We start from the raw sequence: 23,842 nt of genomic DNA, 5'->3' as shown, positions 1-23,842 counted from the left end.
TGCGCAGGTTAACTGGCGCCAACCCGCGCATGCGGGGATGCCGTCCTCCCCGCGGGCGTCCCGCAAGAAATGGAGGATTGATCTTGCGGGGCGGCAGAGGAAAAGAGTGCGTCCTTTAGAGACGCCGGTCCGCCAATCGGTGGGCACCGATCGTGGGCCAGACCCCTACTGAGCGCCCCCCTGGTGCTCGATCCTCCCTCCCCCCCCCCACAGGCCGCACACGCAGCGTTCGCACGCTGTTCGTGCCGGCAGCGACCATGAACCCGGCGGATTGGGCGGGCCGCTCGGCCCATCCGAGCCGGAGAATCACCCCTCGCCTGCTACAAACGGCAAGCGGCAATTCTCCGAGCGGCCTGTCGTGAAACGAGGCACGCCGTTTTGAGGGGTGGGGGTCGGAGAATCGCGTGCGGGTGCCAGGGCGGCGTGGCAGGAATCGCCGAGCACTCCCGTGATTCTCCCACCCGGCGTGGGGGTCGGAGAATTGCGCCCAGGGTTTCAGAGGCTAGATTCAGAGTATAAAAACAGGCAGCCTTAACTGATGCTTAAATTGGGGTTTGGTGACTGAGGGAGTTTGGTGAAGCGGACAGGAAGGAGGTGCTTCTTTCCTTTTCTTCAGAAAGAATAACGGAGGTCTTGTTAAGTAGCACTTGGTGAATATTTTTACAGTCCTTAATATACCCTAACCATAGATTTACCAGGTTAAATGGGCGGGTTATCTTACGAGACCTCCTTCTGCACTGTTGGGATTCTACAACAAAAATCTAGCAATCTCAGATTTAAAACGAATTGATCTTTTGTGGAACAGGGTGTCATATTTACATCACTAAAGTGCCCAGTGTGCAGACATGTTTCCTAATTTCAGTCCAGAAAGGTCTGGCTTTAATTTTTAGATTATGACTCCTAGTCTGGGACTCTGACCACCAGAAGCAGGTTCCTGCTCCAGCTCTTCTTTTTCTTGAAATTTTTAAGTCACCGTTTAACCTTCCACATTCCAGGAAATACAACCTCTAGTTTACGTACTCAATCATAATTTAACCCATACGTACATAAGAATTAGGAGCAGGAGTAGGCCACTCGAGCCTGCTCCACCATTCCAGAAGATCATGGACTTCAATCTGGTAAATCTATGCTGCTCCAATGCCAGTATAGTCTTCCTAAGATTTGGAGCCCAGGTCTGCGTTATAGAACATAGAAAAATACAGCACTGAACAGGCCCTTTGGCCCACGATGTTGTGCTGAACTTTTGTCCTAGATTAAGAACAAATTAATCTACACCCCATCATTCTACCGTAATCCATGTACCTATCCTATAGCCGCTTGAAGGTCCCTAATGTTTCCGACTCAACTACTTCCACAGGCAGTGCATTCCATGCCCCCACTACTCTCTGGGTAAAGAACCTACCTCTGACATCCCCCTACATCTTCCTTTTCCGTTCTAATGAGAAAAGGCCTAGCACCCTCAACCTTTCCTCGTAAGACCTACTCTCCTTTCCAGGCAGCATCCTGGTAAATTTCCTTTGCACCTTTTCCAAAGCTTCCGCATCCTTCCTAAAATGAGGCGAGCAGAACTGCACACAGTACTCCAGATATGGCCTTACCAAGGTTTTGTAGAGCTGCATCATCACCTCATGGCTCTTAAATTCAATCCCTCTGCTAATGAACGCTAGCACACCATAGGCCTTCTTCACAGCTCTATCCACTTGAGTGGCAACTTTCAAAGATCTATGAACATAGACCCCAAGATCTCTCTGCTCCTCCACATTGCCAAGAACCCTACCGTTAACCCTGTATTCCGCATTAATATTTGTCCTTCCAAAATGGACAACCTCACACTTTTCAGGGTTAAACTCCATCTGCCAGTTCTCTGCCCAGCTCTGCATCCTATCTATGTCTCTTTGCAGCCGACAACAGTCCTCCTCACTATCCACAACTCCACCAATCTTCGTATTAGAACATAGAACATAGAACAGTACAGCACAGAACAGGCCCTTCGGCCCTCAATGTTGTGCCGAGCCATGATCACCCTACTCAAACCCATGTATCTACCCTATACCCGTAACCCAACAACCCTTAACCTTACTTTTATTAGGACACTACGGGCAATTTAGCATGGCCAATCCACCTAACCCGCACATCTTTGGACTGTGGGAGGAAACCGGAGCACCCGGAGGAAACCCACGCACACAGGGGGAGGACGTGCAGACTCCACACAGACAGTGACCCAGCCGGGAATCGAACCTGGGACCCTGGAGCTGTGAAGCATTTATGCTAACCACCATGCTACCCTGCTGCCCACTGCTGTCTGCAAATTTACTGACCCACCCTTCAACTCCCTCATCCAAGTCATTGATGAAAATCACAAACAGCAGAGGACCCAGAACTGATCCCTGCGGTACCCCACTGGTAACTGGGCTCCAGCTGAATATTTGCCATCCACCACCACTCTCTGACTTCTATCGGTTAGCCAGTTCATTATCCAACTGGCCAAATTTCCCACTAACCCATGCCTTCTTACTTTCTGCATAAGCCTACAATGGGAAACCTTATCAAATATATACTCTAGTTGTGGTGTAACCAGGGCATTGAAGCCTGACTTCTTCCCCTTTCATTCTTGCTCTCTCGATATAAAAGCCAGCATTTCAATAGTCTTTATGATTATTTCTTGCAGCTGTTCATGACATTTTAATGATCGATGAACCCAGGCATCCAAGTCTTTGTTTCTATCTCAAGTGTTTTAAGGGAGGTAGCCATAAACTTTCTATTAACCCTAATATCCCTACTCTGTCTCGTACAGCACTGTCAATCTCCTTCACCAATAATTTTCTTTCAATTCCACAAGCTTCAACTTTAGCTAACAGTCTCGTTTCATAGAATCATAGAATAATAACAGCCTGATAGGAGGTAATTTGGTCCATCAGGTCTGTGCAATGCCTGCTTAGAAATATGGTATAAATTTAAGGTTAATTTGTGCTTCTGCATGTGGTTCAAACAATGGTTTGAAACTTTAGTTTAGCTTTATGTCAAACTCCTTGCTTGTCACTTCAGAAAAACGCAAATGAATTTTTCTTTCACAAATCCATGCTGACGCTGCCTGACCACATTATGATGTTCTAAGTATCCTGCTTTAGCTTCCTGAATAATGGGTTCTAGCACTTTTCCTATGAAAGATGTTAGGTTAACTGGCCTATAATTTCCTGCTTTCCGCCTCCCTCCTTTCTTGAATAAAGGTGTTAAATGATCTACTTTCCAATCGGCTGAGGCCCTTCCTATTCTCTATTGAATTTTGGAACATAATAACCAAGGCATCTACTATCTGACGCCAACTCTTCTGGTCCCAGGGACTTGCCAGCTTTTAGATCCGAGTTTCCCAGCACCTTTTCTGTAGTGATGGTTCTCCCTGTTGTTCACCTCTTGATTTTCAAATATCTTGGAGAGGACTTCTAAGTCCTCCACAGTGAAGACAGAACAAAACACCTGTTTAATACCTCTGTCATTTCCTTGTTTTCCATTATCCTCCCTCTAGCTTTTGTTACTCTTTCCCTATTTAAAAACTGTCCTGTAGTCAGCTTCTCAAAAAACAGCAGGTACATCAGTCATGACCCACATTTACAAATCAACTTCGACTCTCTGATCCACTGGCAATTTTCAAGGTTATGATCCTTAATTATAGACTCTTGTAATCTCCTGACAACAGATGTGAGACCACCCAAATGGTCAATAATTCCCAGGTGTTGGTGTTCCTCTTTCATCTTTCTTAAAAAGCGCCCTGACTTGTGCAATTTTCCAACCTAAAAGAATGGATCCCAAATCAAGAGAACCATAGTTATATAGAAGCAGAAGAAAATTTATGGCACTTACTTTTAAAATACTGGGATGAAATGATCTGGTTCTGTCACTGTTAGTCATTATTTTCTTCATTACTGTTGCTTTGCTACATGAATTTTGGTGGCTCCCTGTCCCTATTAAATATTGGCTTCTTTGGGATGTCTGGCATCTTCCTCAACTGCAAAGTATTTATTCCAAATTTTGTCAATGAAAACAAGGAAATGGTAGAGTTAATTGTTTTCAAGTAGCCCACATTGCTCTCAATCACTTCTTTCCTAATTTAAAAAAAAATTGCGTTGATTTTGATATGTCCTGCAAGTTTCCTTTCACACTTGCTAGTTATTTTCTCACTCTTTGTTGTTCCTCGTCCCTTTCCCAGTTGCCAGGATGCGTGCTGTCTTTTACATTCTAGTATGCGTTTTCTTTTAGTTTCACATTCAAGTCATCCATAGCTACTTTAAAAAAAAATAGAATTCTTGCACCTTGGGGTATAAACTAGTTTTGTACTAAACTGATTTTTAAACACTCCCACTGATTTTGGTATCTTGCCCATTAATAAACTTACCTGATCGACAGTGAACGTCTTTGTCTCATTACAGCAAAATCAGTCTTGCCTAAATTAAAATCTTAATAACTGTTTCATATTTTTCCCTTTCAAACACTATATTGAACGTAATCGCATTATAATTGCTAACAGATAAAAGTTGGGCTGTTAATTAAATCTAGTTTATTATCAAATTAATATGACAAGCTTCCTTATTACCTCTAGGACATATTATTACAGAAAAGATAGCCCCGACTCATTCATGAAATTCAACACCTGGATGACTTGAGAATGTCTGTCTAACCTAATCTATATCAAAGCTAAAATACCTTATTAAAACTATTTCGCCATACTCAAGGGATGGATGGGGTTCAGGGTTGAGAAGAGGCTATAGATAGGAAGGGGCATTGTCATGGAGGGACTTAAACTTAAGGATCAGAATTTTTAATTTAAAGGTGTTGTTGGATCAGAAACCAATGGAAGTCAGCAAGCACATGAGTGAATAAGGCTTGGTGCAAGTTAAGATATAGACAGCAGTTTTCTTTGCTGAAACCAAATGTGTGCAAGATGGGAGATGGGCCCAAAGAGCACTGTAATAAAGGAGTCTGGAGGTGACAAGCATAGATGAAGGTTTCAGCAGCAGGTGGGCAGAGCCCAGGTACAGAGGCGTTAGATGGCCTTTGCAATGGAGTACTTACGGAGTTGGAAACTCTACTCCGGTCAAATACGACATCAAGTTTCAAATGTCTGGTCCAAACAGAGACAGTGGTCAGGGCAAGAACAGTGTTAGTGATGAAGTGTCAGAGATACGGATGCCTGTCCAATGTTTGACTGAAGTAAAATGCAACTTAGCTACGAGATAGCACATGAGCAGCACTGGAAGCATCTGTGTGAACAGACATTGACCCTATAATGATTGACCTCATGAGATTAAATCAATTAAGTTTCTGATGAGTTTAATCCAACTGTCCTGTTCATGTATTACACTGTAAAAGCATGTTCCATTTCAGTTGTAGTATCTTATTCCTTGCAGACCATACCTGTGTGATTGGAGAGAGAGGGGAGAGAGCTGGTGATAGTTGAAGTTGTTGTCTCCGCGAGTCCGTGTTGATTGGTATGGTGAGGGGTGTCACCGTTGGTTGTCGGCTTTGCAGAGTCCCTGTCAGTGACCCCTGTGATGATGTCAGGCCTGCAAACAATGCAAGATGTCGTTGAGATGGAAAATTGAGGGAGTGATCAATATTGTTTTGTGGGAAATCTGTTTTATGATCCCACCCACTGCTCAGATAGAAGCAAGCTGCCCAATCACTGACTGTATCTCAGCAGTTCCTCAGTGATGGGGTCAATCAAGTACCAGAAGTCTTGCATTTCCAAATAATTACTGCCTAAAAATACAAGGGTTCCACCTCAAAACAGGAATCTATCTTGCATACACTCGTATCCCTCCAAAGCCTTCTTTGGTTGCTCTGCTAGAATATCAGACACACAAATTATTTTCCTGAGACAGGACTCTGCATATATTCTGGTTGTACCAAACCCATCCCAAGTTCCCTAGCTTTATGTGCTAAAGCCCTCTAACACACCCAGGCTCTGTGTCCTAACGCCTCCTCACGTGTGCTGCTTATTGGTGCAAATCGCCCTTCACGCACCCTGGCTGCTGGCACCATTGCCCCCTCATACACCCTGACCTTTGGTGCTCATGCCCCATCGCATACCCTGGCTGTTGGTATTGAGGCCCAGATGGTTCATATTTGCTGCCAGGTTTCCAGTGCTGTTTGCGCTGCTCAGGGTCGGGAATGTTGTCTCCTCTGGATCTAGTGGGGTGGGGAGGGGCGGTGGGAAGTGGATGTTTGTAAGATCTGGCAGGGATCCTCCAGTGTTATGAGCAACAGGCATCAGTGATGTGGTACTTTCCTGGTCTGTAGATGGGAAAATACTGTTAAGAAAAAGAAAATTTAAAGTTTTTACTTGCAACCAGCTGACAACTTTACAGCTCTTCTACACAAGTATCTGGTTGAGACCAGGCGATCACCAGATTTGAAATAAGGATTACGCTCGCATGCACACACACATGATCAACAAACTCCAGAAAATCTACTCACTTGATTCCCGGGACTTCGCATGATTTAGGCCGTGATGGTGCAGACTATGAAGAGAAAGAGTTGAAAATGAGAAGCATATTAAAACGTGTATTCATATGGAGAAATCCAAAATGAGCAAAGCCACACTGAACCCATCAACCCTTATTTCTCCAATATTTAAACTCCCTGTATTCGGACTGTCTGTAATGTTTTGTCCTCCAAGATCTTGCAAAGATTATCCTAACATTAATCAGCCTCTGAATGGAAAAAAAAGTTAGTAAATTCAGTCCAATCCATGGATTATTCTTAGTGTAGAGAATGGGCAGGGAAATAGTGCCCCTCTTTAACAAAGAGGTCTTAAAATATATTTTAGTATTTCAACCAATTTCTTTTGTTCTATCTGGTGACTATTTCTATCTGGGTGAGCTAACAGATCTGGTGTAATGAAACTTTAATGGTGAATCAGCTGTTTTATTCTTTCTGGGGTACATCCAGACTCTACTGCCACATTGCCTGAACAAATACATCCTTTAAATCTTTGAACTGCAATTAAACTCTATGGCCCTTATTGTCTCAATGGCAACAGGCAGTGTCCAGAATTAGAACCACAGAGATGATTAAACCACAATAGAACTTGTCCCTGTGCTAATCCGCTGACCTGGGGAAGGAGCAGCAATTGCGAGGCTTCAATTGACTTGAGTAGGAGAGACAACTAGCAAGAAACATAAAAGACAGTAAAAGCTTCCACAAGTAGATAAAAAGGAAAAGATTAGCGAAGACTAATGAGGGTGAAACTGGGGGATTAATAATGGGAAATGAGGAATACGCAGAGGCTTTCAACAAATATTCTGTCTCCAACATCACAGCAGAAGACATAAAGCATCCTAAGAATAGTAGAAAATCAGGAAGCAAAAGGGTAGGAGAAAGTCAAAGTTGCTAAAGTTTGAACTTTGCAAAGGAGCAGATCACTAATATCAAGTAGCATGAAGGGCAGAAATGGGTAATAGAGTGTACATAATATATTTGGATTTACAAAAAATAATTGATGAGGTACCACACCTCAGAACTATAACTCATGCCTTATAATTAAAGTCAGAACACGTGGAACCAGGGAACAAATAGCTGAATGGACAGAAAACTACAGACTACAAAGCAAAACAGAGTATATGTGTTAAGAGTAGCTACTCAGACTGACAAAGGCTGCAGAATGTGGTGTTCCTCAAGGATCACTGTCATTTATCATCAACGGAAATTATTTGGATTTGGGAATTGAAGATACAATACAAAATCTGCATGAGGGAGTTGTCAGAAGAGAAGGATTGGTTTAGTTAATATAGAAGAGGGCTGCTAACAAATGCAGTAAAGCATTCGTAAACTTGCCGAATGAGCTTGTAATTGGCAAGCTAATTTCAATATAGGTATTACATTTTGGTGGGAAGAATAAGGAGGCCACATATTACTCAGAAAATCAGAATAAATGTGGTAGAGGAACAAAGGAACCTGGAGGGGTACACATAGACAAATCACAAAGTAATGACGCAGGTTAGAAGACCATTAAAAAAGCACCCAGGCACTGGCGTTTATTTCTAGAACAGATTTGAAAAGCAGGAACTTATGCTAAACTTGCATTAAAACTTGGCTGGACTCTTTTTATAAATTTAGAGTACCAAATTCATTTTCATTCCAATTTAGCGTGGCCAATCCACCTACCCTGCACATCTTTGGATTGTAGGGGTAGACCCACGCAACACGGGGAGAATGTGCAAACTCCACACGGACGGTGACCCGGGGCCAGGATTGAACCCGGGTCCTTGGGGCTGTGAGGCAGCAGTGCTAACCACTGCGCCCCCGTGCCGCCCTTGGCTGGACACTAATTATAACACTGAGCTGTTATCATTTCCGTAGTATTGTTATTATAGAGGCATGAGAGAAGGTGCAAAATACATTTACTAAAATAAGACCAAACTGAGAGGATATAGTTACCAGGAAAGATTAAATAGGCTTCTGTAGATAAGCGAAGACCGAGGGGGTAACCTAATAGAGGTAATTGTTTTTGAAGGCCAGCATTTATTGCCGAACCATGCTTTCCTTTGAGGTGATGCTGAGCTGCCTTCCTGAACTGCTCCAATCTCTGAGATGTAAATACATCCACTACTGTCAGGGAGGGATGATGAAAGGAGGTTATATTTATCCAAGTCAGGATAGTGTGTGACTTGGAGGGGAATTTATAAGTGATGGTATTTCCATGCATCTGTTGCCCTTGTTCTTCTTTGGCAGATAATGTGTAGGGGTATGGGGAATGGCACTAAGTCATAATGCTCGTTTGGAGAGTCAGTGCAGACACAATTAGCCAAATGGGCTCCTTCTGCACCGTAACAATTCTGTGAGACGAAAGATTAAGAAAGAAATTGATAGGATGGACAAAGAGATGTTTCCACTTGCAGGTGAGACCAGAACTCGCAGCCAGAACTAAGGTAGCCACTAATAAACCAAAATGAGGAATACGCAGAGGCTTTCAACAAATATTCTGTCTCCAACTTCACAGCAGAAGACATAAAGCATCCTAAGAATAGTAGAAAATCAGGAAGCAAAAGGGTAGGAGAAAGTCAAAGTTGCTAAAGTTTGAACTTTGCAAAGGAGCAGATCACCAATATCAAGTAGCATGAAGGGCAGATATGGATAATAGAGTGTACATAATATATTTGGATTTACAAAAAATAATAACTCATGACTTATAATTAAAGTCAGAACATGTGGAATCAGGGAACAAATAACTGAATGGACAGAAAACTACAGACTACAAAGCAAAACAGAGTATACGGGTTAAGAGTAGCTACTCATACTGACAAAGGCTGTGGAATGTGGTGTTCCTCAAGGATCACTGACATTTATCATCAATGGAAATTATTTGGATTTGGGAATTGAAGATACAATACAAAATCTGCGTGGGGGAGTTGTCAGAAAAGAAGGATTGGTTTAGTTAATATAGAAGAGGGCTGCTAACAAATGCAGTAAAGCATTCGTAAACTTGCCGAATGAGCTTGTAATTGGCAAGCTAATTTCAATATAGGTATTACACTTTGGTGGGAAGAATAAGGAGGCCACATATTACTCAGAAAATCAGAATAAATGTGGTAGAGGAACAAAGGAACCTGGAGGGGTACATATACACAAATCACAAAGTAATGACGCAGGTAAGACCACCATTAAAAAAGCACCCAAGCACTGGCATTTATTTCTAGAACAGATTTGAAAAGCAGGAACTTATGCTAAACTTGCATTAAAACTTGGCTGGACTCTTTTTATAAATTTAGAGTACCAAATTCATTTTCTTTCCAATTAAAGGGAATTTAGCGTGGCCAATCCACCTACCCTGCACATCTTTGGATTGTAGAGGTGAGACCCACGCAGACACGGGGAGAATGTGCAAACTCCACACGGACGGTGACCCGGGGCCAGGATTGAACCCGGGTCCTTGGGGCTGTGAGGCAGCAGTGCTAACCACTGCGCCCCCGTGCCGCCCTTGGCTGGACTCTAATTATAACACTGAGCTGTTATCATTTCCGTAGTATTGTTACTATAGAGGCATGAAAGAAGGTGCAAAAAACATTTACTAAAATAAGACCAAACTGAGAGGATATAGTTACCAGGAAAGATTAAATAGGCTTCTGTAGATAAGCGAAGACCGAGGGGATAACCTAATAGAGGTAATTGTTTTTGAAGGCCAGCATTTATTGCCGAACCATGCTTTCCTTTGAGGTGATGCTGAGCTGCCTTCCTGAACTGCTCCAATCTCTGAGATGTAAATACATCCACTACTGTCAGGGAGGGATGATGAAAGGAAGTTATATTTATCCAAGTCAGGATAGTGTGTGACTTGGAGGGGAATTTATAAGTGATGGTATTTCCATGCATCTGTTGCCCTTGTTCTTCTTTGGCAGATAATGTGTAGGGGTATGGGGAATGGCACTAAGTCATAATGCTCGTTTGGAGAGTCAGTGCAGACACAATTAGCCAAATGGGCTCCTTCTGCGCCGTAACAATTCTGTGAGACGAAAGATTAAGAAAGGAATTGATAGGATGGACAAAGAGATGCTTCCACTTGCAGGTGAGATCAGAACTCGCAGCCAGAACTAAGGTAGCCACTAATAAACCGAACAGGGAATTCAGGAGAAATTTCTTCAGAGTGGTAAAAATGTGTAACTCCCAACCACAAAGCGTGCTGAAGAAATGAGCACAGATACATTTAAGGGAAACCTGGATAGGTATCTCAAGGGGGAAATGAATAAAGACTACGCTAATGGGGTTACATGAAGACGTGGGTGGACACTCGTTTATAACAAACGCCGACATGTTTTAATATTGTTGGTTGAAACTTTGGTCAGAACACTAGGAGAACTACACTGATCTTCAAATAGTGCCTTTGGATCTGAAGGATAGCAGTGCAGCACACCTCAGCCTGCCAGCCTGGATTTGAGCTCACAAGGTTGAAAACATGATCTTTAGACCGAGGGCAGAGTGAGACCACTGAGCCAGTCACCCGAGTGACCTTTCTGCGTATAAGAGTTGTTGGAAGCAGGCTGTTCAATAACGGAGGCAGCACAGCACAGACCACCCTATCCTCATGTCTACATGCTCCCTTCCAACAAGAATCAGAGCAGCTCAGGTGATCTATCTGAAGTTTGAGCCAACAGCACTAAAACTGTTTAATTATTTATCTCATTACTGTTTGAGGACTCTTGCTGTGAGCAAATTGGCAGCCGCATTTCCCTACATCACAACATTAGCTATAATTTTAATTTTAAAATTATAGTTGGGAAGTGTTTTGTGATATCCTGAAGTTGTGAAATGCACTTTAAAAATATAAATGTTTTCTTCCTTTCTGAAGCACATTCCAGTACAGCAGGCAGCATTTCAGTGAAGCCGGAGAAAATTACAAATAATAAATATACGACAAAGATTATGCGTGCTAAAAATAATAAGAAAAAAAGAAACAAGAAGGGGCTTAAAAGGGGAAGGAGTTGCGACACAGACTGTAATAAAGGTGAAGAAGCTACACAAAGCATCCCAAAGGAAGCAGATCTACGAATGACGCGAGATGGGTTACCACAGCCACTTTCACAAATTCCAAACCCACCTCAGACAAATGAAACATTAAATATCCTACAGTACCTTTTTGTTGTCCCACAGCGATTTGGATAGAGATTTATCAGTCTCAGACGTATTCTCCTCCATCCCAGGAACCGTTAATAGTAACACTGAGAGGTGTGTAAAAGAGAGAGAGAGAGAGAAAGAGAGATACGCAGACAATAAATGATTCAAGAACTAGACAAGACAAAAAAAAATCAGGAAAAGATATATTGATCCCATGACCACCTTGCGTTTCGAACCAACTTAGGACTGCTCAACATTGCCAGATGTTTTCTGGCCGGATTGTCGGCCGGAAAACCATCGGTGCCTGATGAATCAAACACAAGGAGCCAGCACAGGCAGAAAAGACTGGGGTCTTTTGTTTCAAATCAAAATGTTGTTAGGAATAGCCAAACGCGGTGAAGCAGGAATGGATTTTATCCGGAAAACAAACTGGTCAGATAGGACACATGTTGTTCAGCCACAAACTGGGAACCTTTTGTTGGATATATATTGGATTATCCACTTTAGTTCTTTATTTAGCCTTGTGTTCCTTCTACATCCTGCACCTGGCCTCTGACAACTCTTCCTCCCCCAGTCTCTGGTCTAATAATTTCTTCAGTCTAGGTAGTGAGGGCGCATCGTAGCCAAACCTAATGCAGTTCTTCTGTGCACGTTCCAGCAAGGATGACAGGACAGGGATAAAGATTGAAGCCCCCCCCCCCCCCCCCCCCACCCCACCTCCTCTTAGTGCTGGGGTGTGGAGATCAACTGTAGGAACCTAAAGGCTGCCCTGGTTGCACAGGCGAAACAGAAACCCGGGACCCTCCTTGGTTAGCAGCACATTCATCTCAAGCATCTCTGACTGCTCTTCGTCTTCACAACAACTTTAATATCAGACTCTTTCACAGGGGACAGAGGCTGAGAGAGCCAAGCTTGCAATTTCCATGATTTAACCCTGCTAAACTGATCAATTACCACTCCATTCATAACTCTGCTAAACTGATCAATATCCACACCACGTATAAACCCTGCTAAACCGATCAATATTCACTCCATATGTAAACCCCGCTAAACCGATCAATATTCACTCCATATGTAAACCCCGCTAAACCGATCAATATTCACTCCATATGTAAACCCCGCTAAATCGATTAATATTCATTCCATGTGTAAACCCCACGAAACAGATCAATATCCCCACTGCTTATAAACCCTGTGAAAATGATCAATATTCACTCCATGTATAAACCCCGCTAAACCGATCAATATTCACTCCATGTGTAAACTCCATTAAACAGATAAATATTTGCTCCACATGTAAACCCCACTAAACCGATCAATATTCACTCCATGTATAAACCCCATTAAACAGATCAATATTCGCTCCACATGTACACTCCACTAAACCGATCAATATTCACTCCATGTATAAACCCCATTAAACAGATCAATATTTGCTCCACATGTAAACCTCACTAAACCGATCAATATTCACTCTACATGTAAACCCTGTTAAACCGATCAATATTCACTCCACAAGTAAACCCCACTAAACAGATCAATATTCGCTCCACATGTAAACCCCACTAAACCGATCAATATTCACTCCATGTATAAACCCTGCTAAACCGATCAATATTCACTCCATGTGTAAACCCCACTACGTATAAGCCTTGCAAAACTGATCAATATTCATTCCATGTATCAATCCCACTAAACTGATCAATATCCACTCCATTTATCAATCCCACTAAACTGATCAATATCCACTCCATTTATCAATCCCACTAAACTGATCAATATCCACTCCATTTATCAATCCCACTAAACTGATCAATATCCACTCCATTTATCAATCCCACTAAACTGATCAATATCCACTCCATTTATCAATCCCACAAAACTGATCAATATCCACTCCATTTATCAATCCCACTAAACTGATCAATATCCACTCCATTTATCAATCCCACTAAACTGATCAATATCCACTCCATTTATCAATCCCACTAAACTGATCAATATCCACTCCATTTATCAATCCCACTAAACTGATCAATATCCACTCCATTTATCAATCCCACAAAACTGATCAATATCCACTCCATTTATCAATCCCACTAAACTGATCAATATCCACACCAGGTATAAACCCTGCTAAATTGATCAGTATCCACTCCATGTGTAAATCCCGTTAAACTACTCAATGTTCACTATGTATAACCCCACTAAACTGATCAATATCCACACCATGTATATATACCCTGCATTTATTCATGGCGGTATTGATAGGAGAGACAACCACACGGTCCTTGTGGTGATGAAGACCTATCTTCACACTGTGGACAACCCTCATCATGTGTCGCAGTACCACTGTTCTAAATGGGATAAATTCAGAATGCATCCAACAATTTAGAGGTGGGCATCGATGTGGTGGTGTGAACAATCAGCAGCAGAATTGTATTCCGCCACGTAACGTAATGGCCTGGCATATCCCTCATGTCTACATCATCAAGTCAGGGGCCAACTCTAGTTCATGGGAAATGTGATCATAATACAACTGAATTCCCTATCAAGTTGTGAGAGACATTCTCCAGTCCAAAACAAGAACTTTGTTATTAAACAAAGTTAATCACATAGGTATGAAGGAAAATTCAACCACGGTTGATTGGGTAAATAGAGTAAAAGGAATGGCAGTAAATAAACAATGGAAACCACTTAGGAAACAGTTCAAAATATTCAAACTAAAATTTATTCCATTAAAATAAACACTGAGTGAGAAAGATTCATCTCTGGCTCATTACGGAAGTTAAAGGTGATATTAGATCAAAAGAAGAGGCTTAAAATGTTGCAAAGAATAATACGAGCCTAAGGTCTGGGAGAGTAGAAAATAGCAACAAAAAAAACAACTGATAAAAAGGAAAAATAACAGAACATGAGAGTTAACTAGTAATAAATATTAAAACTGATAGAAGAAATTCTCATAAATATATAAAAAGGAAGAGTTTCTAAGACAAATGTTGGTCCAAAGAAGCAGAGGTAGGAGATATAATCAGAGGGATCGGACGTTGAACAAATTATATACCAGAAATAAAGGGTAACCAGAGGCTTATAAAAATGAGGAACTTAATGTAATTAATATCAGCAGAGCAAAGTAGTGAAGAAACTTAAGGGGCTAAAGGTCGACAAATTTCCAAGACCTGATGGCCTACCTCCAAGAGTTCTAAAAGAGGTAGCTGCAGAGATAGTGGATGCTCTGGTATGATTTATCAAAATTCCCTAGTACCAGCAGACTGGAAGCAAATGTATTTGCACTTTTTGAGAAAGGAGGGAAAGAAAGCAGGGAACTACAGATTAATTAGAAGTTATCAAAAGCACTGGAATCTATTGCTACGGAGGTCTTTGCAATGCAATTAGAAAAACAATGGTATGATTGAACAAAGTTAACAAGATTTTACAAGAGGAAAATCCTGTTTGATAAATTTATGAAGTTTTTTTGAGGATCAACTAGAAACGGGCAACCAGCAGAATCGGTATTCTTGGATTTTCAAAAGCCACATGTACATACAAGATAAATGTGGTTTAGCACAGTGGGCTAAATCGCTGGCTTGTATTGCAAAACAATGCCAGCAGCACCGTTCAATTCCCGCACCAGCCTCCCCGAACAGGCGCCGGAATGCGGCGACTAGGGGCTTTTCACAGTAACTTCATTGAAGCCTACTCGTGACAATAAGCGATTATTAATTATTTATTATTATTATTATTATTATTATTATTATTATTATTAAGGTTCAGAGAGTTGGGGCTAATATATTAGCATAGTTGGAGAATTTGTTAACGACAGGAAGCAGAGTAGGGATATATGGGTCATTTTCAAATTGACAGACAGTGACTAGTGGACTGTAGCAAGGATCAGTGCTGGGGCTTCAGCTATTTACAAACTTTAAAAAAAATTCCTCCCTGGCTGGGCCAGCATTTATTGCCCATCTCTAATTGCCCTTGAACTAAGTGGCATTTAAGAGTCAACCACATTGATGTTGGTCTGCAGGTGAAAGGACTTTACTGAAGCAGATAGGTTTTAACCACAATTGATTCATTAGACTTTGAATTCCAGATTTTTATTGAATTCAAATTTCACCATCTGCCGCAGCGACAATTCCGTCTCCCCGTATCTATATTAAGGATTTAGATAAAAAGACTACCAGTAATGTATTTAAGTTTGCTGACCATATAAACAAGGTAGAAATGTACATTATAAGGAGGACACAAAGAGGCTGCAAAGAGATATGGACAGGTTAAGTGAGTGGGCAACAAGGTGGCAGATGGGACATAGGGTGGAAGTGTGAAGGTATTGGACACAAGAATAGAAAATCTGAATTTTTTTTGAAAGACGTGAACCTTTTAAGTGTTGATGTTCAGACAGACTTGAGTGTATGCAAATAAGGAACACGAAGTTAAGCATGCAGGTCAGCAATCAGAAAGGCAAAGGGAATATTGGCCCGTGTATGCGTGGGTCTCACCCCTACAACCCAAAGATGTGCAGGGTAGGTGGATTGGCCACGCTAAATTGCTTCTTAATTGGAAAAATATTTTTAAAGAAGAGTGAGCGGGTAATTTGATTGTAGTATATAAGCTCCTGAATGCTATTGACAAGGCGGAAGTGGAAAGGATATTTCCTCTTGTGGGTGAGTCTAGAACTAAGGAGCAGTTTTAAAATTAGGGGTCGGCCTTTCAGTGGTGACTGAGAATTTCTTTCTCTCAGAGTTGCGCGACTCCCTCAAGTGGTTTGCGTGCCTTTCGAACTCTGCCTCAGATATTTTTACGGTGGAGGTAGATAGATCCTGATTAGGCAAGGGAATCGAAGGTTATTGGGGGTAGATGGGAATGTGAAGCTCAAACAAATTGTCCATGATCTTAATGAATGCCGGAGCAGGCTCGAGGGGTCGAATGGCCTACTTATGCTCCTATTTTGTATGTTCGTAAGATTCTGAAGGGGCTTGAATTAACACAGAGGTTGTTTCCCCTGACTGGAGAATATAGAACACGGTGGCACAGTTTCAGAACAAGGGATCATTCACTTAGGACTGAAACAAAGGGGCAGCACGGTGGCTCAGTGGGTTAGCACTGCAGTCTCACGGCGCTGAGGTCCCAGGTTCGATCCCGGCTCTGGGTCACTGTCCGTGTGGAGTTTGCACATTCTCCCCGTGTTTGCGTGGGTTTCGCCCCCACAACCCAAAGATGTGCAAGGTAGGTGGATTGAACACGCTAAATTGCCCCTTAATTGGAAAAAATTAATTGGGTACTCTAAATTTAAAAAAAAAAAAGGACTGAAACAAAGATACATTTCTTAACTGAAAGGGTCTTAAATTCCTGGAATTCTCTACCCTTGAGTATAGTTAAGGCTGAGATAAGGCACATTTTTGATCACTCAAGGGTTATGGGGAGCGGACACACAAGTATTGAAGCAGAAGGTCAGCCATGATCAATCTGAATGGCCGAGCATGGTCAAGTGGGCATATGGTCTACTCCTGCTCCTATTTTGTATGCCCTATGTAGGAGGGCAAGCCAGGAGCAATACCAAACACACCTAACATAGAGATGCCAACCAGGTGAAGCTACAAAACAGGACTACATGCATGCTAAATAGCAGAAGCATCATGTTAGAGGCAGAGTTAAACAATCTCACATTAATTGATCAGTTCTACCATATCCAGTTGTGAATGGTGGTGGACAATGGATGAAGTTGCTCAAAAAATACCCCATCCTGAATGATGGGGGAGCCCAACACATCAGAGCAAAAGACAAGACTGAAGCATCTTCAGCTGGTGTGCGAGGTGCTTGACCCATCTCAGCCTTCTCCCCACCATCACAAATGCTAGTCTTCAGCCAAATCAATCCACCCCACATGGTATTGACAATGGTTAAGCACACTGGAGACGGCAAAGACTATTGGGCCTTGACAACCATCTGGCTGTTGTACTGAAGACTTGTGACACAGAACTAGCCATTCCCCTATGCAAGCTGTTCCAGCACAGCTACAACATTGGCATCTACATGAAAATGTGCATGATCCCAGAAAGCAGGACAAATTGAAGCCAGCCAATTACTACTCCACGGTAGCATTGTGGATAGCACAATCGCTTCACAGCTCCAGGGTCCCAGGTTCGATTCCGGCTTGGGTCACTGTCTGTGCGGAGTCTGCACATCCTCCCAGTGTGTGTGTGGGTTTCCTCCGGGTACTCCGGTTTCCTCCCACAGTCCAAAGATGTGCAGGTTAGGTGGATTGGCCATGATAAATTGCCCATAGTGTCCAAAATTGCCCTTAGTGTTGGGTGGGGTTACTGGGTTATGGGGAGAGGGTGGAGGTGTTGACCTTGGGTAGGATGCTCTTTCCAAGAGCCGGTGCATACTCGATGGGCCGAATGGCCTCCTTCTGCACTGTAAATTCCGTGTATTCAATCTACTCTATCATCAGGAAATGATAGACGGTGTTGCTGACAATGCTATCAAGCAGCATTTACTCATCAATAACGTGCTCACTCATGCTTGGCTTCTGTCAGGACCTGATGAGCCTGCTTTATAAGGGCTTTCTCCACATCAATCCAAACTCCTATACTCTTTCTTAATGGAGTCAATTTGCTGCTGCACCTTCCTAGAGTACAAAATGCTAATGATACAAACACTGGCACCATTGCTAGTGCTTTATTTTTTCAATTTAGAGTACCCAATTAATTTTTTTTCCAATTAAGGGGCAATTTAGTGTGGCCAATCCACCTAACCTGCACATCTTTGAGTTGTGGGGGTGAACCCCACGTAGACATGCAGAGAATGTGCAAACTCCACACGGCGTGATCAAGGGCCGGGATTCGAACCGGGGTCCTCAGCGTCGTAGTCCCAGTGCTAACCACTACGTCACGTGCCACCCGGCTAATGCTTTTGAAAGAATACACAAAGAACATAGCAGTAGTATTTTTAATTCACATCTCCCGTAAATGAATAAATAAAAATCAAACACACCCATCCCACCTTCCTTAGAGCTGCAGCTTTGAATGATCAGCATGAACATTCTGTATAAAATGCCTGTGAAGGAAGCCTGAGTGACAGCTCATGATTGGAGGGTCAGCACCCTCTGATTGAACACTGTCCTCACCTCGCTTGTGCTGCTCTTGTGTTTCTTGGGAACCCCCATTAAACGGATCCTGTGCGGTGGGATTCATCGTACTCTGGTGCAGAGCAGAGTCTGAATTGGTCCTGAAATAAAAATGTATGCAACATTTGTGATAAGCATCAGGCACAGGTGTGACTGACTCACAACAAGTCGGATGGAATATAAAACAGATCAGTGAAAAAAGGATAAACGTGCTTCATCCTTAAACTGAGAAACATCTGTGCAGTGCACATATCACAGGACAAGGACAGACTTGCTACCATTTCATCATCTATCAATTCTTTTCAGACCCCCAATGTCATGCAGGTACTTTTTCTGGAGGAAGACCAATTTGTCCAATGCTTACTCTTTATTATAAATATAGGTGGTGTGAAAGAGTATAAATTATTACACCTTCTATATTATTTACGTGCTTGTAACATTAATAATTACTTACAAACATCTGACAAACTGTTCCTTTTGCACAGTCCCCATCTGTCCTCCACCAACTACCTCCTCCTCTTACATCCTTATCCACCTTCCCCTCCCCGCTACCCTTGGCCCAGGCCTGCCCAACTGGCCCCTCCTACCACCCTCCCTTCCACTAGACCACACCTCACTTCTTTCTTCCTTCCCATCCTCCACATGCTTACTAATCCACCTGCCTTTGTTCCCCTGGGATGATGGCCATTCTCGTTCACCCCCTCTGGAAGTAGCCTTATTCTCCCATTCCCCAAGATACTGATCTTGTAAATTCTTAACTCTGATCCTTAGAACCTTTCCCTATTATAATGAGTGGATTTCAACAGATAATCTGAGATTGGAAGTTTAATTGAGGAAAAATGTCACTTACCTTCTCCAGCTGGTGTCAGCTGGGGGCGATAGATAGACCGAACCATATGGACAGCTGTCTGCGTGCTGTGGAGTCAAGGAAACTTCAGAGAACAGAACGGATTCTGTAACAAACTGTTCACTGTGCAGAAAATTAAATATTTTACACAGAGCTCTTCTTCTGTGGAGCAATACCTGCTGCAGTAATATCCCAGTAAAATCATTACAGCCTAATGGAGCTGAGCTCCCAGCCCCATATCCTCTCCTTCACCAAGAACCCCTACTTCCACCTCCTTAACATCACCCAAGCCTGTCACTGCCTCAGCTCCTCAAATCCTCATCCATGCCTTTGTGGGCAGCACGGTGGCCTAGTGGTTAGCGCAACCGCCTCACGGCGCTGAGGTCCCAGGTTCGATCCCGGCTCTGGGTCACTGTCCGTGTGGAGTTTACACATTCTCCCCGTGTCTGCGTGGGTTTCGCCCCCACAACCCAAAAATGTGCAGAGTAGGTGGATTGGCCACACTAAAATTGCCCCTTAATTGGAAAAAATAATTGGCTAATCTAAATTTAAAAAAAAAAAAACAAAAAAAAATCCATGCCTTTGTTACCTCCAAAATCAGAGAACAGCACAGAAAGAGAGTGGCCTTTTGGCCCATCAAAATTGCACCAACGTTTTCAAAGAGCAATCAAGTTGGACCCACTTCTTTCCTCGTATCCATCGATTTTGTTTTCCCTCTTTTAAGTATTTATCTAATTGCTTTTTGAGGTCTGCTATTGAATCTTATCCACTACTTTATACAGCGTACATTCCAAATCCTAACCAATTTGGACACCTCCTCATGTCACTTTCATTCTTTTACCAATCACCTTAATCCTGAGCATTTTCATGATTAACCCTTCAGTCATTAGAAACAGTTTCTCTTCATACGAACATACGAAATAGGGGCAGAAAGTGGCCATTTGGTCCTTGGCGCCTGCTCCACCATTCAATAAGATTACGGCTGATCTGTTTTGGTTTGAAATGCCATATTCCCATCTACCCCCATAACCTTTGATTCGCTTGCCTAACAAGAATATGTCCTCCTTAAAAATATCAATGACCCCCACCTCTCTCGCTGTCTGAGGCAGAGAATTCGAAAGTCACACAGCCTACAGAGAAAATATTTATTTGGCGACACGGTGGCACATTGGTTAGCACCGCTGCCTCATAGTGCCAGGGACCAGAGTCCAATTCCGGCTTTAGTTTACAGTCGGTGTAGAGTTTTCACATTCTCCCAGTGACTGCATGGGTTACCTCTGGGTACTCCGGTTTCCTCCCACAGTCTATGTGCCTGTGTATTTATGTATGTCTATGCTTTTTCATGTATGGAACCATCTGTCTAGACTGTACGCAGAATGATGTTTTTCACTACCTCGGTACACGTGAAAATAAATCAAATTCAATTCAATTCAAAATATGCAGGTTAGATGGATTGGCCATTATCAATATGTGGGGTTAGGGGATAGGGCAGGTGGTGGCTCTAAGTGGAGAGGTCTTTTAGAGGGTTGGTGTAGACTCGATGGGCCGAATGGCCTCCTTTTCCACCGTAGGAATCCCATAATTCTGCATGTCTGTCCTAAAAGGGCAGCCTCTAATTTTAAAACAGTTTTAAAACAGCCAAAACAATAGTTCTGGCCTCATTTACTTCATCTAATCTATTCATGATCTGAAACATGTCTAACAAATCTCATCTTAGCCATTAGCCCTAAAGCGATCAACCCCATCTTCTCCAGTCTATCCACTATACTGTCATCCCTCAACCCTGAAACTATTGTCGAAACTCTAATCAGTAACCTCATATCATTATTTATGGATGGTGCCCAGAATTGGGAGCCAAACTAGCGTTTTATGAAGGTATGGTGTTAACTTCCTGACTTTTGCATTTCATGTTTATTTAGTAAGCCATGATCTCATATGCTTCATTAACCTCTAGTCTGAAAAATTAATTCACAAATGTTTTCTACCCCCTAGTCAATTTTCTCATGCCACCACTGCCCCTTTTATTCCATAGGTCCTTCGACAGTACCTTCCAAATGTGTGATCTTTAATACCTAAATGGACAAGGGCAGCAGATGCATGCAAAACAACCACCGACAAGTTACCTTCCAGGCCACACATCCTGACTTGGAACTATATTACTGTTCCTTCACTGTTGCTGGGTCAAAATCCTGTAACTGTCCGAACAGCCAGTGAGTGTACCTACATGGACTGCAGCGGTTCAAGGCAGTTCACCACCACCCTCTCGAGGGCAATTAGATATGGCAATAAATGCTGGCCTAGCCAGCAACGCCCTCATCCTATGATCAAATAACAAAAAAAAGGTTCAAATCTCAAATCTAGACTTGACTCTTCCAAATGTTCTCCTGGCTGACCTCTAAAATGGCATTCTCTCTGTAAGCTTTAGTTTTTAAAAAATAAATTCAGAGTACCCAATTCATTTTTTCTAATTAAAGGGCAATTTAGCATGGCCAATCCACCTACCCTGCACACATCTTTAGGATGTGAGGGCGAAGCCCACACAAACACGGAAAGAATGCGTAAACTCCACACGAACAGTGTCTTTGTTCATGAATCGCAGACAGTCTGTATGCAGGTACAAGATGTAATAAGAAAGGCAAATGGAATGTCAGTATTTATTGCAAAGGACTAGAGTATAAAAGTAGAGAAGTATTGTTGCAATTGTATAGGGTGTTCATGAGACCACATCTGGACTTCTGTGTCCAGTTTTGGTCTCCTTATTTGAGGAAGGATGTGGTGGTATTGGAAGCAGTTCAGATGAGGTTTCCCAGATTGATTTCGGGGATGAAGTACGAGGAGAGATTAAACAGTTTGGGCTTATACTCCCTGGAGTTTAGGAGGATGAGGGGATCTAATCGAGGTATATAAAATACTAAAAAGGATTGATAAAGAAAATGTAGACCAAATGTTCCCCCTTGTGGGCAATCTAGGACAAGAGGTCACAGATATAGATTGAGAGGCGGTAGATTTAAAACTCAGATGAGGAGGTACTACCTCTCGTATAGCGTAGTGAATTTGTGGAACTCGCTGCCCCATAGTGCGGTGAAGTCCGAATCATTAAATGCTTTCAAGAGGGAGATAGATATATTTCTGATCTTAAAATATGAGTTAACGGGATATGGCTAACAGGAAGGGAGGTGGTGTTAAGACCAGGAAGAGTTTAGCCATGATCTGATTGAATGGCGGAGCAGGCTCAAAGGGCTGAATTGCCTATTTCTGTTCCACCTCTCCCTCCCACTTTTAAGATTTTCCTTAAAACCCACTTAGTTGACCAAGCTTTTTACCAACCGTCCTAACATATCATTTTTTGGTTTCATATTAAATTTTGTTTGCAAAGCTCCCATTCAACTTCGGATACTACCCCAAACACACTATTTAAATGCAAATTGTTGATACTGTCAAGTCAATAATCTTACTTTATGATTATTTGTTCATAGGATATGGGCATTGGTGGCAAGTTGTCCATCCCTAACTGCCCTTGAGAAGATAATGGTGACCTGCCTTCTTGAACCTCAGCTGTTCATCTGATGTAGGTACATGCAATATAACACACACAGTCAAATCCCTATTGTCAAATCAATCATTGGACATAAACATAATTATGCCCAATTCATATGTGTGGCAAAAACCGTACATATATAATAAAAGACATCACTAATAATCCTTTAGAATTACAAGCGCATTAGCTACAGCAAAATACTCTTAAATGTGAGTCTGTGCTAATACTGAACATGATAATCATTTTTGGGAGCAGAATGTTGGCCCAGAAATGGCTCAAGTACTTCCCTTGAAAACACTCCCTGCTGCAAGACTGATATTTTCAGACCAGGTCCAGAGGCAGGACACCATCTGTCAAAGGGGCCTTCATGAGTAGACCTCAACATGTCGAAGCAACGTGACTTTTCTTACCCTGCTTGTGAGGCTTTACCTGGCAGTTTTGGTGAGAGAGCCTCACCACAAGTCTTTTTCCTCTAGGCTTCATGCTCTGGATCACATTTCAGTATCCACACCACACTGACACAGGAAGGATATCTGGCGCCCGTGTTTGTCAATAGGAATGGCACGGCGGTGTGGTGATCCTAGTCGGTTTCTCTCCCTGTAGACCCGGTCAACCAAGCCATGATGCCGGGTAGATCTACTGGTGTCCAAGGCAGACGACTGGAACGGAGTCTGCAATTCAAATATGGGAGTCCTTTAGTATTGCAACACCTGGTACAGACATG

The 23,842-nt window shown here is 42.5% G+C and overlaps 1 protein-coding gene across 2 annotated transcripts in view; it reads right to left on the bottom strand.

Annotated features, from left to right (window-relative positions):
* The window catches only part of LOC119953281 (CREB-regulated transcription coactivator 1-like), an 87,900-nt gene that overhangs the window by 37,408 nt on the left and 26,650 nt on the right, over positions 1-23,842 (bottom strand). For both annotated transcript variants that reach the window (XM_038777372.1, XM_038777373.1), the window contains exons 3-9: positions 23,652-23,789; positions 19,584-19,645; positions 18,734-18,834; positions 11,623-11,708; positions 6,472-6,515; positions 6,085-6,305; positions 5,410-5,558 (exon numbers count right to left, since the gene is read on the bottom strand). In XM_038777372.1, coding sequence (XP_038633300.1) covers positions 5,410-5,558; positions 6,085-6,305; positions 6,472-6,515; positions 11,623-11,708; positions 18,734-18,834; positions 19,584-19,645; positions 23,652-23,789 — 801 coding nt within the window. The remainder of the gene's footprint in view (positions 1-5,409; positions 5,559-6,084; positions 6,306-6,471; positions 6,516-11,622; positions 11,709-18,733; positions 18,835-19,583; positions 19,646-23,651; positions 23,790-23,842) is intronic.

This window comes from Scyliorhinus canicula, chromosome 18, assembly GCF_902713615.1.
Source record: "Scyliorhinus canicula chromosome 18, sScyCan1.1, whole genome shotgun sequence".
NCBI lineage: Eukaryota > Metazoa > Chordata > Chondrichthyes > Carcharhiniformes > Scyliorhinidae > Scyliorhinus > Scyliorhinus canicula.
Note: the sequence above shows the minus strand (reverse complement) of the source record. Positions and strands in the feature narration are given on the sequence as shown.